This window comes from Drosophila obscura, unplaced genomic scaffold, assembly GCF_018151105.1.
Source record: "Drosophila obscura isolate BZ-5 IFL unplaced genomic scaffold, ASM1815110v1 contig_37, whole genome shotgun sequence".
NCBI lineage: Eukaryota > Metazoa > Arthropoda > Insecta > Diptera > Drosophilidae > Drosophila > Drosophila obscura.
The window spans coordinates 2,407,214-2,421,191 of NW_024542825.1; the positions used below are offsets into that span (position 1 = coordinate 2,407,214).

At 47.5% G+C, this 13,978-nt stretch overlaps 4 protein-coding genes across 4 annotated transcripts; 2 read left to right on the forward strand and 2 right to left on the reverse strand.

Annotated features, from left to right (window-relative positions):
* Positions 1–9,170: 9,170 nt before the first annotated feature.
* On the forward strand, positions 9,171–11,154 carry LOC111074987 (tetratricopeptide repeat protein 8). Its single transcript, XM_041594828.1, has 4 exons — positions 9,171–9,492; positions 9,533–9,714; positions 9,781–10,835; positions 10,902–11,154. Exons 1-4 carry the CDS (start codon positions 9,317–9,319, stop codon positions 11,118–11,120), a joined length of 1,632 nt encoding a protein of 543 aa, XP_041450762.1. The 5' UTR covers positions 9,171–9,316; the 3' UTR covers positions 11,121–11,154.
* Positions 11,155–11,201: 47 nt separating this feature from the next.
* LOC111075007 (ADP-ribosylation factor-like protein 16) lies at positions 11,202–11,816 on the reverse strand. The gene has a single exon (XM_022368048.2). The coding sequence runs from the start codon at positions 11,807–11,809 to the stop codon at positions 11,222–11,224; it is 588 nt and encodes a 195-aa protein (XP_022223740.2). The 5' UTR covers positions 11,810–11,816; the 3' UTR covers positions 11,202–11,221.
* A 654-nt stretch (positions 11,817–12,470) lies between these two features.
* On the forward strand, positions 12,471–13,047 carry LOC111074995. The gene has a single exon (XM_022368035.2). It carries the CDS (start codon positions 12,557–12,559, stop codon positions 12,998–13,000), a length of 444 nt encoding a protein of 147 aa, XP_022223727.2. The 5' UTR covers positions 12,471–12,556; the 3' UTR covers positions 13,001–13,047.
* A 3-nt stretch (positions 13,048–13,050) lies between these two features.
* Positions 13,051–13,818, reverse strand: LOC111074996 (60S acidic ribosomal protein P1). The gene is made up of 2 exons (XM_022368036.2): positions 13,621–13,818; positions 13,051–13,465 (listed from the first exon to the last, which is right to left on the reverse strand). The coding sequence occupies exons 1-2, from the start codon at positions 13,690–13,692 to the stop codon at positions 13,199–13,201; spliced, it is 339 nt and encodes a 112-aa protein (XP_022223728.2). The 5' UTR covers positions 13,693–13,818; the 3' UTR covers positions 13,051–13,198.
* Between the last annotated feature and the right edge of the window lie 160 nt (positions 13,819–13,978).

Here is a 13,978-nt window from a genome sequence, read left to right on the forward strand (position 1 = left end):
GATTCGTTTAGTATCAAAGAGAGCGCTTCGTGAGAGCTGAATGAAGCTTTCGTCAAAATTTCGAATGAAACCATGGTACGAAGATAATAGGTTTGTTTGCTCTCACTCTCTCCGTTTCTGGATCGTGGATCGTTTCGTTTCGTCAAATGTGTGCCTGTGAGCGCAAGGTATAATAATTTAGCGTGGCAAAAACTCAGCTAGAGGCCTCTAATGTCGTAAGTTTATGTACATCAAGCATTGGGATGGATATAATAATTTCATGTTTGTTGCATCAACCGCTGGAAAATTTAACATCACTTCGAAAATAATTCAAAAATGTTTTTTAAATGTTTATTAAATAATTAAAAGTCCGAGCGAGCGAGCTGATTGTTAAGAAAAACTGAACGAAGACCGTTGCAAGAGTCTCACTGAACGAAAACAAGAGAGAGAGACAGAGAGAGAGAGAGCCAACGCTCTGTCTTTTTGTTTGTTTGTGTGTGTGTATCTCCCACTGAGATTTGAGATTGGAATGCGACGTTTTCATGATAGTTAGTGGCTCCAACAGTTGGTTGGGGACAGAAAATACCACACAGACACACATACACACACACAGTTACAGTTACATCTATGGACCCTCGAAAAAGAAAAGAAAGAAAAACATTTGCAAAGCCAAAAACAAAAGGCAGCAGCAGTAAAAATGAAAAAAATGGGTAAAAGAAAAACAAACTTCAAAGGAGAATCACAGTAGCAACAAATGCAAGAGAGTACATCTGTGTGTGTGTGTGTGTGTGTGTGTGTGTGTGTGTGAGAAATTCCAATGTTTTATCTCAGCTGCAGGCTGGCTGAGGAGGGCGGAGAAGATCAGCCCAGGAGCAGCAGCGAGGCAGAAGAATGCAAGAATGCAAGTGAAATAAATATGTGGGGTGGGCATTGACTTGGTGGGCTCTTGGGATAGTAACCTATTGGCCACGCTCACGGTATGCACAAGAGCGAAAAATATTGGCAAAGAGTAATGCCACACCTTGTCGCAAATGTACCTTTGAGTGCCTGAATGCATTCATTCCTCGAGCATAATGTGAGCTTGATTTGCTGGATTCTTTTTACCTATCTCTCTCTCGCGCACCTCTTCTGCACTCCCTCTCCCTCTAACCAGCTACATACTCACTCGAAATTATTCTTTTCGTAAGTTTTGTTTTCCTTTTTCTTTTCTGTTCCTCCTTCTACCGCTTCTTATGCTGCTGCTGCTGGTGTTGTTGTTGCTTCAAATATGCGCCTCACACCGCACCCCATAGTGGGCTGTAGATGTGGTGGAGCCCGAGCCCGAGTCCGAATCCGAGTCTCCTCGATGCTGGGGCTCAGCACGTTCTTGACGGGTCGGGGGTCGTCATAACTTGTTGACTGAAGCCAAAAGCGGGGAGCGGAGCAGCGGGTGCAGACAGTGGTTGGGCTTAGGGGAGTGGCGGGGGCCAGGTGGCAGAAGGAGAGTCGGGGGAACGATGGGAACTCTCTGCCGCAGCCTTCGATTTCTTCGAGTGTATTTGCTATGCGTTTTTTTTTGTATATGTATTTTTTGGGTGTTGTTTTGCTTGGTATCCCAAAGTATAGCTCTTAGTCCATTATATATCTATATTAAAAAAAAAAAAACCAGCCTGAAGGCCTCGCTGTTCTGGCTATAATCAAATTGTACCATAGGATTAATCTTAGGCTACAATTTGGTAAATAAATAAATAATAAATAAATATATCTTTATATTCCCCCATTTCTATATTATGTTTCCACATTCTATATTACTTATATTCTTTGTATATTATCTCGCTTATCTATATTCAATGATACTGCTATACAAATACATACTATCAGTTATCTTGATGTTGCCTCGATTGGATATATAGTTCTTCATTATTCATCATTCTGGATAATAGTTACAGAGATGATAAATCCTGTTTTGACATAATTATCTACCCTATGGTTAGGGTACTTCCACCTCCGACTCTGCTGTATGCCCCCTTTTGATTCTTGTTTTTCGTTATTCTTTCGTCTTCGGCCGATCGCTTGGTTTGCTGTTGGCTCTGGCTCTGGCTCTGGCTCCAGCTCTGTCGCTGACTCTCTAAGACCGGTTGTTGTTGCTGTGGCTGTAAGCCTGCCTTTTGGGCGCTACGTTCTTGGTCAACATTGTGTGTGAGTTGGTATGCACACACACACACACACACACACACACACTCAACACACACACTCACAGATATACAGATACATGCGAGTGGAGTTTGGAGCCTGGTCGAGGCCGAAGTTTCAGCTCCAAGAAGAGGTACAACAACAACAAAAAAATGAAGAAACATTTTTTTATGCAATTCCTTGAAGTCGATTTCTGCCTGCCTGGCCTCCAGTGTCTCCCCAGAATCTCTTTTGCGGAATTGGCGCGCAATTTTTTGTGTTTTTTTTTGGTTTTTGTTTTTGCGGCACCAACTCCATTCTGATCCCAACCGAAGTGATCTTTGAGCGCAGCAGCAGCTGCCATTGATCCTCTTTCTATTCAAAATTCCTCGTGTTTCGCGGGACTCCTTTTTTTATTTTGGGGTTCTGTTGTTCTGTTTTCTCCTTCTTGGCCAAAGCCAAAAGTCGTCGTCGTTGTTGTTGATGATGATATGGCGAGGAGGAGGGCCTGGAATTTATTGAATAAGTTGGCATATGACGCGGGTCCGCAGTCCCCAGTCCCCAGTCCGCACTCCCCGTAGTACTGCTGTGTATTGATGTGTGTGTGTGTATGTGTGTGTGTTTCGTTACGCTTCATTGCTGTCGATCGACAGCCCGACGATATAGCCCGATTGTCGCATACTTTCTACCCTTTCCAGTGGGGAGCATCACAACTACCAGAGGACACACACAGAGAGCAGAGAGTTCCTTTCAAGTTACAATCGGAAGTTTATTGGAGATCGCTGATCTTCGAGTATATCTGTGAAAGATTTCACACTCCAAGAAGATTCCTACAGGTAGGAGTCCCACGAGGTACTCCTGAGCTTAGATCAGTAGCATAATGTGCTTTATAACTGATTGCATTGATCTGTAATCTCATAGAAGTTTGCAGGTTTTGCTAAAACAAGGGAAGATCATTTAAAAGTAGAATTTCCAAGCAGAAGTGAGTAATTAATCGTTGATCGACACCTCCCAGAGCTGCAATCAGCACAGATCCAGAGTTCATTGGAATCCCTAGCTAGCCTCTCTGCAGAAATATGCAGACATGTCTCGTCCCCTTGCTAATGTCTATAACTCATACAATTCCTATGTCATATACCTTATCAATCAATCAATCAATCCATCAGCGTGGCGTGGCGTTGAGTGTATTGAAAGGTTCGTTGAGTTGTTGATTGAGTTTCCATTTCATTTCGTTTCGTTTCGATTCGTTTTGCTTTGTATTCTTTTTATTATGGCCAAATATTTCTGCTGGGCGACGAGCCAGCCAGGCCAGCCAGGCCAGTCATGCCCCTTGAGCCACGATAATGTTAATGGGGGGGCCCCACTATGCCCTGCTCTGCTCTCCTCTACACCCCTCCATCATCATTCCTTCAGTCTGTCGCCGGTCCGAGGTATTTTTATGACTTTTGTTACACTAACTTACTTCCTATTCGAATCGGAGGGCAATGCGACAACGATGGCGACGACGGCGACTGGACGCTATGGCATTTGGGTTTTTTTTATTGTTGTTGTCTGAATGTAAATGAGAAGGGTATGAGAGGGGTATGAGAGCGAGAGAGAGAGGAAGTGAGAGCGAGGGGCACCACCTGAATGGGCGTCATTCCACAGTTGATTGGCTCGCTCTGAGGTTAGGCTCTGACTGTGACTCTGACCCAAAAGAATCTCTTCGCTTGGGAGACCTTTGGCTTGGATCAATGTTTCGATGGTGGAATGCTGGCACTGCCATGCCCACTGGAGGGGGGGACACAGCTGCAATTAGGGAGGATCTAAGGCTGATCCAGCAAAGCTGAAGCTTAACTTTAACCTTTGGCCTGCGTGGGACGGTTTCTATGGTTTGTGGCAGGAATGCTGCTGCTGCTGCTGCTGCCATTCCAATTGGTAGCTGGAGCCGCACTGGAAGCTGCCTCTAATCTGCCTACCCTACTTTCACTCCATTTCCAGTCGTCGAGACTCTTTGGCATCTCGACGCCAGATTCGATTCGATTCGATTCAATTTATTCGAGGCTGAACTTTTTTCTCTCCCTCTGTATCTCTCTTTCTATCGCTGAGAGAGACAGAGAGGGGGGAGAGAGAGAGAGGGAGGGAGAGGGGAGAGTATCGACTAAACTGCAATGAAATTTCAGGCCTGGCAATCGATTTTGCTGCGGTTGCCGCTGCTGCTGCTGCTGCTGCTTGGGATTTGCCTTTTTTGGGCCTTGGAATGTTGCATGCTGCTCCTGCTCCTTCTGCCGCTGCCACTGCCACTGCCCCCAACTCCAGCCTAAGCCCCCAAGCAACATGCAACAGCAATAGCAACAACAACAACAACAAGAACAGCACCAACAATGTGTTCTAAATAAATTCCAGGGAAATGAAATTCAGGGAGCCCCCCGACGGGTAGAGGCCGCCGAGGGAGAGCCAGGAGTGTGCTCTGCGGAAAGGCAGATGTATCTTGCAGATACAAATTCTGTACGCTGTGCGCAACGTGATTGCAATCTTTAGCATCGTCATCATCATCATCAACAGCAGCAGCAGCAGCAACAACAACAAAAGCAACAACAACAAAAGCAACAACTACAACAAGCAGGGAAATGATCGACAGGTACAGTACTCCTTAGCAGGTAATGGATGAGGCATAAATAGTGAACATGGTGCATGCAGATCGTTGGGTAATGCTGCTAATACTCGCAGGGAAAATATAGAAATTGAAGCCTCTTTAAGAGTTACAAAATTCAACAAAATTAAAGCTTACAAAGCAGTCAAAGGAGATTTCTATGCGAGAGTTTCAAAATAATACTGAAACAGTTTTGGTTCACCCATCAACTGTAGACTGAACTTCTACCTCGACCGAACCGAGAAGCGATGCTGCATGACCGCCGCATGAACCAAGCAATTTTCTGCTCTTGAGTTTTTGGCCCAGGAAACAGACTAAAGTTGACGAATTCTCTATCTATTATTTAGCCAAGAATTTGCGTTGCTAAGAAAACCAGTTAAATGTGGCTTTAGTAGACTTATCTGACTTATTTGCCTGGCATTTCCTTTAGCCCATTACTCCCACGCATACCCTAGAAATGCCGGCTAACAGCCATAACAACAACAAAAGCAACAACAAGACGAAAGAAAAACGAATCAAAAAGAAGAGGAGCAACACGAGGCACGAGATGCGCAGGCTGTGGCTGTGGCTGTGGCAAGGCTCCCAAGGCCCCAAAAACGCAACAGAGGAAGACGCAGCAGAGTCGCGCGTGCGCAGCCTCAACGGATGTCTAAGCCATGTTGTTGCTCTTTTTCTTCTCTCTCTCTCTCTCTCTCTCTGTGTGTTGGCCTGTTACCTGTTTTGGCCTTTCTTGTGTGCTTTGCCTTCTTTTTGGCCAGAGCCAGAGCTCTTGCACCTCCAGGCAGGAGAGGGCAGGAGCGGGGAGCGGGGCCTGTGGCTGCAGCTAAAAATCAAAAAAATCAACCAATGTTCGTACAGTAGCTGCCTTGCGTCTGCGTCTGCGTCTGCCTTTTGCTCTTCTTTTTTTTTATGCTTTTAATGAGCTTTTATATGGGGCTGAAGGATCAGGGCAAGCAAGCGGCAGAGGGGGGTTGGGGGTGCAGGCATTGAGCCAAACCAAGCGAATGCATCTCCATGTCAGAGGAGGATGATGATGATCATGCTGATGATGCTTTTTGCTTTTGCGGTTTACCCATAACCCCACACACACACACACACACACACACACACACACACACACACATCTTTAAGCGATTTCTAGGCCTCTCAATGGAATGGAAATACTCGCACTCGCACTCGCACTTAAGGTATTTGGTTCCCATGGGCTGCCACAGTGCGGCAGGTGGTGTGGGGGGGGATAGGTGTTGGATGATTGTTATGGTAACACAGTTTCTGGCCGCAGCCATAGAGACAACCGCAAGGAACACTTGTTCCAACAGAAATACTCACAATACTCGTGAGTGTAGGGGAATTCAGAGCACAACAATATTTACCATGAAGTTTCGATCTTCAACGCAGTTCTGATAAGCTGCAATTTTAAAGATAACTTTAAGGTAACCACTCAGCAATTAGCGTACAGATTTTAGTAGAATTTTTGTAGAAATTATTTTAATAAAAGGTTCCCCAGATAACATTCCTAAAGCTATGATCTCCAGCAGAGATCTAGTTGGTGGCTTAATAAATTTCTAGCCTCAAATCCAGTCCATAAACTGTCTCTCTCTCCTTCTATTTTCAGCATGGATAATCTTTATTTATTTATTTATGAAGATTAACTTTAATTCATTATGAAATAATATTTAAATTAATTGTATAAAGCGCTAGCATCGGCGCCTTCGGCTCAAGCAGAAGAATTTATGCACAGCTAATTTATGTATTAAGAGTTTTCCATGTGCATAAAGATATTATATTTTCAAATCAAGTCATATAGTCAAACTATTAGCTCAATTTATGATCATTTAAAATTCTGCATTATGCACAAAGCAAAACAAAGTCATTCCCTCATTATGCTACATAATCCACATATAAATAGAGAATCTGTTCCAAGTTTCCCCGACCTAGAAGCGCATGCTCTGGAAAGCCCAGAGTTCCACAGAACAAAACTTCATCTCCACTCGAAATCAGTTCGTGTGGCAAAAGTATTTCCCAGGGAGCGTCTGAACTGTGGCATACCTTTCCCCCCCCCCCCCCACCCCAACCCATCCCACCCAACAGCAATTCAGCGCCGAAGCGACGCACAGCTCAATCTGCAGCTGTCAGGTGTGGCCGGCTAATTGAGAGAGTCGCGTTACGAGATCATCTTGACACTTTTCGAGGCAGCAGCAGAGGCAGTAGGCACCTGCCGGACGCCATGGATCGGCTGATGATTAACTAGTCACTCCAATTGAGAGGCAGCTTGAAGATGGGGAAGGGACAGGGGACAGGGGACAGGGACAGCGGCAACTATGAGGTATGTCGTCTGTGATAAAAAAGAAAGAAAAAAAAATACACCGACAAGTGGCCGCTGGCAAGTGCTGACGCATTTTGGCCCAAAGGCTGATAAGCCCCCCCCCAAGAGTCAAAACGTAAATTCAATGCCAAAAAGCGAAAAACTCTCTCGAAACGGAAACGGGCCTAACGCAGAACAAAAAAAAAAAAAAAAAAAAAAAACAAAAAAAACACAGCAGAAACGAGCAAATACAAGATACAGATAAAGATAGAGCCCACAGATACAGATACAGATACACACAGGCAAAAGATACAGATACAGCGATCGTATGGGTTTCTTTTTTTTTTTTTGGCACAAATGGAAATTAAGGTCCCAAGCAGCGTATTACTTATTCAAATTTCGATTAGCATCTCGAACCGTGGGAGCAAACCCTTCCCCCGAGCTAGAACTAGAAACGTACCCACCCCCCACCCCACCCACCTGCTGGACTGAACTGTTAAATATTTGACTTTTGCATGCCATCGCCATGAGTTCAACGTCGCGTCGTACATCAAGTCTCGTTGTGTCTGTGGCTCTGCCTCTGGCTCTGGCTCTGTGTTGGTTGCCTGTTGTTGCCGCTCATTTAATTTTCAAACATTTATCAACAAATATTTGGCGCTTATCATTTGTTCGACTCAAACACAGCGGCGAGGAGAGTAGAGGGGGCAGGGTAAAGGCAGCCTGTGGTTGCTCCACTCCTAACCAGAAGCTGCCATCAACAACATCAACAGCATCAGCAGATTTACTGACCCGAACACCTGACAACCTCCAACCCACGCCCCGCCCCCGCCCCGCCCCGCCCATCTATGTATCTGTAGAGTCTCTCCAGCTGCCATGGCTGGATTTTTGCACAACATTTTGTGTGGATTTCTAGCTGTTGGACTTTCTGCTGATGCTGCTAATTATTGTGGGGGCGAGCTCATAATGGTTATGGGTCGATGATTGGGGGGGGGCAGTGCGGTGAGTCTTTCCTTGAGCAATGGCTTTGGGAATTGTTCTCTGTGGATTGTTGAACCTATAACCTTGAACATAGCCCAAAGGCACAGCATATCAACCAGATTTTATGCACTCAATCAGCTGCCTGACATTTTAATTCGTGAATTTTTTGAGTGCTATAAGAATAATTCCTATAAAACCTATAATTCCTATAATTCAATGCCTTGGAATTCATACAAAGAATCTATTTTAAATTCGGCTATGAGCCGTACCACTAACCATACAGTATACTGTATGGTTAGTGGCCGTACTTAACCCTTCCACTCAAACGACCGAGGGGCGCTGCCACATGACGCGTGACAGGCGCCTAAAGGATAGCTACTAGAATAATTAATAAGGAAAATTGGCCCTTAAAATAAAAACTAAGCAACTAAATAACCAATATTAACACTAATTGCTATTTAAAGAGTTTACTTTTGTTATTCGCCTGTAACAAAGAGCATGGGAGTTAGTGGTGGTCTGGCTATAATTTTGTAGACATTTCTACGAATTTGAAGCAAAGAAATTCCCCAAGCTCTAGGCGGCATCTATTTCTTTTGGGGGTAAGGTAAGGTAACATTATTCCGTGGTGTCTTTTCCCAGGGGCAAGCGCAGAGCCAAAGCAATTCGTGTGTGTGTGTTTTGGTTGGCCATGGGTTGCCATGGCACCGGAAGACCCTTTGGCATGGCATACACTCGTATGCAGGTATGTACCTGCCACAGTCCACAGATACTCGAAGGAATCCACAAATTAAATCTTACCAAAGAAGGAGCCCAGCAGAGCCACAAATTATGGGCATAGAAAAATTAGATGGCATGCAAGAAGACGAACTAAAACAAATGCCAGAAGCAGCACCAGTGGTGGATCTCCTCTAACCGAAACAGAAGGTAAGGGTAACCGCAGGAAGCGGCAACAGCATTCCTGCTCAAACTCAAGAAAGAGGAGAGTGTGAGGGGTGGGTAGGGGAAATGGGGCGGTGCCCCGAGGGCAGAGGAATGACACGCATCCGGTTTTGAAATTCCACAGAGCCAGGCCAAGACGCACCAGCAGAGAACCCAAAAAAACAAAAAAAAATAAAAATAAAAATAAAAAAAAAAACATCGAGGAATTCAGACACTTGAAGTCGCCAGCAGACAGCCACAGCACAGCCACAGAACAGAACAGGAAGAGCAACCAACTCCATCTTTAGCAGCAGAGGGAGCAGGAGGCGTCCCGTTGCCCCCCTCCCGTCCCGATGGCGACACTGGAGCTGGACTACTTCAGGGCCGTGTCCCTCTACCGGCGTCGCTCATACGAGCAGTGTGCGGAGCTGTGCAACGCCCTGTTGCAGGCCGGTCACGACAACAATGTCCAAATGTTTGCCACCAAAGAGGGGGCCCAGGAGGAGCACCAGCCGCCGCAGCAGCCGCAGCAGGCGGAGCTCGAAGGGCAGCAGCAGCAGCAGCAACAGCCGCAGATTCGGTAGCAATTTGCAACGCATTGGCCCCAGGCAGCAGCAGCAGAAGGCCGTCGCCGCATCCATCATGATGCCCACTTGGCTGATGGAGGGCGTGTGGCAATTAAAGATGCGAGCCCTGACGCAACGCGTCTACCTGGACGACCTCGAGGTGGACGATGCCGGCGAGGAAGAGGGTGAGTCGGCCGTCTTCTAATCCCCACTGCGATGCCATTCAATCCCAATTCTATTTGCAACCGCAGCCCACGAGGAGGTGGAGTTCGAGCGGATTGCCACGGCCGCCCGTCCTGGCAGCAGCATCAAGACCGCTTTCCAGCCGCGTCCGAGCACCAGCCAGCGGCTGGCGCAGCGCAGCAGTCGTGGAGCCGGCATGGCCCACTCCAGCGATGGGCGGCTGAACAGCTCCAGGCCGGGATCGGCGGCTGTGGCGCGTCCGGGCACGAGTCTCAGCCGTCCAGGCTCGTCGCTGGGCGCCAGACCCGCCTCCCGCTGTGGCACCGCCTCGCGGGTGCGGGCCACATCGGCGGCGGCCTTTAATGTGGGCGACGCCACCTCGAAGCTGTACCAGGCCTCCCGCCTCAATCCCACCATCTACGCGGAGCGGGAGACGCTGGTGAAGGCGCTGTTCCAGTTCCTCTACTACCACGAGGCGGATGTGCAGAAGGCGCACTCCCTCTGCCAGGCGGTGCTCGAGGTGCAGCGCCAGCGACCCACTGCCTCCGGATCGGAGGCAGCAGGCACGGACTGGTGGTGGCAGCAGCAGCTGGGCCGCTGTCTCCTGGCCCTCCACTATCCCCGGCGGGCGGAGCCCTGCCTGCAGCAGTCGCTGGCCGCCTTTCCCCATCCGGACACGTATCTGCTGCTGTCGCGTCTCTACCAGCGGCTCAAGCAGCCCGAACGCGCCTTGGTCTTGATCGGCGAAGTGGTGGATCTGCGACCCTTCGATGTCACCTATCGGCTGGAGCAGGCGCGCATCCACCAGGCCATGGAGCGGCAGGAGGATTCGCTGCAACTGTACCGCCTGGTGGCCCGGCTGCAGCCCATCAATGTGGAGGCGCTGGCCAGCATTGCCGTGGGCTACTTCTACGACAACAATCCGGAACTGGCGCTCATGTACTACCGCCGCATCCTCTCGCTGGGCGCCCACTCGGCGGAGCTCTACTGCAACATAGCCCTGTGCTGCCTCTACGGCGGACAGATCGATCTGGTGCTGCCCTGTTTTCAGCGTGCCTTGGCCATGGCCACACAACCCGAGCAGAAGGCGGATGTCTGGTACAATCTGAGCTTTGTGGCAGTGGTGAGTCTCACCGCATAAGTATCCAAACGTCACTTAGATCCGATCCACCATTAAATCTAATTGTAGACCTCGGGCGACTTCAATCTGACGCGTCGCTGCCTGCAGCTCTGCCTCACCTCGGATGCACGCAATGGCGCGGCGCTCAACAATCTGGCCGTGCTGGCGGCCCAGGGTGGCGACATTATGGGGGCCAAGTCCTACCTGAATGCCGCCAAAGATATGATGCCCGATGCCGAGGAAGTGACCAGCAATCTGCACTTTATGGATCTGCACTACAAACTTTAGTACAGTAAAAACCGGCACTCTGTTTCAATATAAATACATATATGTATATTAATTATTATGCACCAAATAATCGGGATTTATTTTGATTTGAGCTTCGTCGCCTACGGCCTTTGCAGCCAATCGTAGATGGGATCCAGGCCCACCTTGGTCACCGCACTGGCCTCCACAATGGTCACCTGCTGGCGTATCTGCTTCTGCAGCTTGGACATTTGCAGCATGAGCAATGCCTCATTGCGCATCTGCCGATAGGAGTAATCCATTTTGGCCAGCACCAGCAGGATCTTCACCTTCTGCAGGCGGGGCTCCGTGAGAATGGAGTAGAAGAGCACGCCAGCAGCCGATATCTGGCAGAGATTGGAGGTGTCCACCACATAGATCAGCTTCTTCACGTCCTCAAAGTACTGCCGCCACAGCGGTGCCATGCTGCCGCCAATCTCCAGGATCTGAATGGACTTGGGCAGATGCTTACCGCCGTGGTTGTGGTGGTGGTGTGCCTGTGTGGCTCCATCCGCTGGCGGGGGCTTTGGCTTGTCGCTATTCGGCGATTTGGTGGGAAAATGAATGCGATAGATGCCCGTTCCAATGGTGGGCATCGAGTAGCTTGTCTCGTCAATCGAGTCTGGCTCCTGCAGGGCCTTCAGCAGGTGGGTCTTGCCCGAACGCTTGGGACCCAGACAAATGCAGGACATTATTCGTTTCGTTCTGCTATTGATCAAACATTCTTTGCCGTGGTAACGGGAAATTAATTTAAAATTCAAATTCTTGCGCCCTCTGTCGGGCACTTTTTTAACTAACTTGGCAGTTAAAAACCAGCACAAAATGTACTGTGGTACGCAATCTCTGGTCACACTGTCAAAATACCATTTTTAAATGACCGCCAAAATCCATTTAGCGCACAAAAAATTCGGAAATTGTGCGATAACCACATTGAATCTAAAAACATGTTGCTGGCATCATCAAACTGTTGCCAAAGTCCTAAAAGCATGCTGCTAACAACTTAACATGTTGCCAAAGTACTTGCACTGACAATTGTAGAGTTCCATAAACAGGCGCAACGGTATTTCATATGGCGCCACTGAGCAATCTAGTATTTATTGGTATTTTATGGACAGATGGTAATTTTGATTCTATCGTTATCGGCGCTGTCACGCTGATTCGTAAGCATTTCATTTGAATATTTTTTATATGAATATTTACGCTAATCGAATACTTTCATTACACTTTTTGCAACATAAACAACAGTTTTGTTATGCTTCTTTATTAAATCTTATTTTATAAAAATTATGATATCCCAACTAGCTGGGATTTATAAGTATATTTACGGTATATTATCAAACTAGAAGGTATATTTGGGTATTTTTTTTATGGTCAGACCGTATACGATAAATCCGGCACTGTCATCGTAAACAAAATTTGTATTTTTATATTTGCGTAAAATGGATGAACTTTGCTCAAAACCGAAACCGGCACAAGTTCCTCGAGAGGAAGTCAAACAAACAGGATTCGAGAAACAGTTTTCAGTGCCTGTGAATGGCGTACCCACGGAAATCGTCTACCATCGCTTCGGGCGCAAGCGGCTGCTGGTCATCACGCAGCTGGGCAAGATTGCCGGCACCTACAATGTGAGCTTCGACATTAGCAACAATCCCACAATGCTCAAGCCGGTGCACAGTCCAGAGTTCCACGTTTCGGTGCCAATAACCATCCACTGCTGTCTGGGAGCCAACACGGCCGAAATCGACTGTGCCATACAGTTCCTGGTGAACAACACCAAGCTCTGGGAATCGCCAACGGATTTCGTCATTTGCCTGGGCCTGAAGGACATCGATGGCGACAGTCTGCGCGCCCTGGCCAAGGTGCTGAACGAGATTGTCCTTTAGTATTGTACATACAAACATTATTATAACCCAATAAACGTCATAGACCAGAATCACTTTTCGCAAACGTTTATATTTCGTCGAATTTGTACATTAAAACGTGTACGAAGGTCGGAAACAAAACATCACTTCATAGGGTAAAAAGCACAAACACGGCGGATGTTATGTCGGTATGGATGTGGTTCATAAGCAGATGGATGCTTAATCGAACAGGCCGAATCCCATGTCGTCGTCGGACACATCGGACTCTTCCTCCTTCTTCTCCTCCTTCTTCTTGGACTCGGCGGCTGGGGCATCGGCGGCAGCGGGGGCAGCAGCACCACCAGCTGGGGCAGCACCAACTCCGGAGCCGATGTTGGTGATCAGATCCTTGACGTTGACGCCCTCCAGAGCCTTGGCGAAGAGACCGGGCCAGTAGGGCTCGACCTCAACGTTGGCGGCCTTCAGGATGGTGGAGATTTTCTCACCCTACGGCAATGGATATGAATAAATATCATTAGTATGGGGCGTGGAACAGCACAATGTATCACAGGATGAACAAAACTTTCACAAATCCACTAGGATGGCGCCAATCACAAAAGATTTGTTTTCCGTTCACATTGACTTTGATATCGCGAACTTACGGTGACGGCAACATCGTCATCAACCAGGATGAGGGAAGCGTAAACGCAGGCGAGCTCAGCTTTTGTCGACATTACGATATTGGTGATAAATTAATGATTGTGCAAGTTGCCAAAAATTAATTTATTTATAATAAATGGCCTTAGCTCGATTGAGAACAAGCACGCTGGGGAAAAGTCCAAACCGGAAAGAGGGGATGCGAGCAGTGTGACCGCGCATTTTTCGATCAAATATATCTGTTCATTTGCTCAGAAATATACCGTTTGCCCCTCATAAGTGTACCGTAACATATACATCAATTGATGAAAAATACTATATTAAATACCATGCCATACAATATCATGAACGAACTTAACCCAC

Excerpts from the sequence above, each read along its gene's own strand:
- LOC111074987 (XM_041594828.1), top strand. The coding sequence starts at position 9,317 with ATGGCGACACTGGAGCTGGACTACTTCAGGGCCGTGTCCCTCTACCGG. Across the intron at positions 9,493-9,532 it reads CAGCCGCCGCAGCAGCCGCA|CCGCAGATTCGGTAGCAATT; the intron begins GCAGGCGGAGCT and ends CAGCAGCAACAG. Across the intron at positions 10,836-10,901 it reads ATCTGAGCTTTGTGGCAGTG|ACCTCGGGCGACTTCAATCT; the intron begins GTGAGTCTCACC and ends ATCTAATTGTAG.
- LOC111075007 (XM_022368048.2), bottom strand. The coding sequence starts at position 11,809 with ATGTCCTGCATTTGTCTGGGTCCCAAGCGTTCGGGCAAGACCCACCTG.
- LOC111074995 (XM_022368035.2), top strand. The coding sequence starts at position 12,557 with ATGGATGAACTTTGCTCAAAACCGAAACCGGCACAAGTTCCTCGAGAG.
- LOC111074996 (XM_022368036.2), bottom strand. The coding sequence starts at position 13,692 with ATGTCGACAAAAGCTGAGCTCGCCTGCGTTTACGCTTCCCTCATCCTG. Across the intron at positions 13,466-13,620 it reads ATGACGATGTTGCCGTCACC|GGTGAGAAAATCTCCACCAT; the intron begins GTAAGTTCGCGA and ends CCATTGCCGTAG.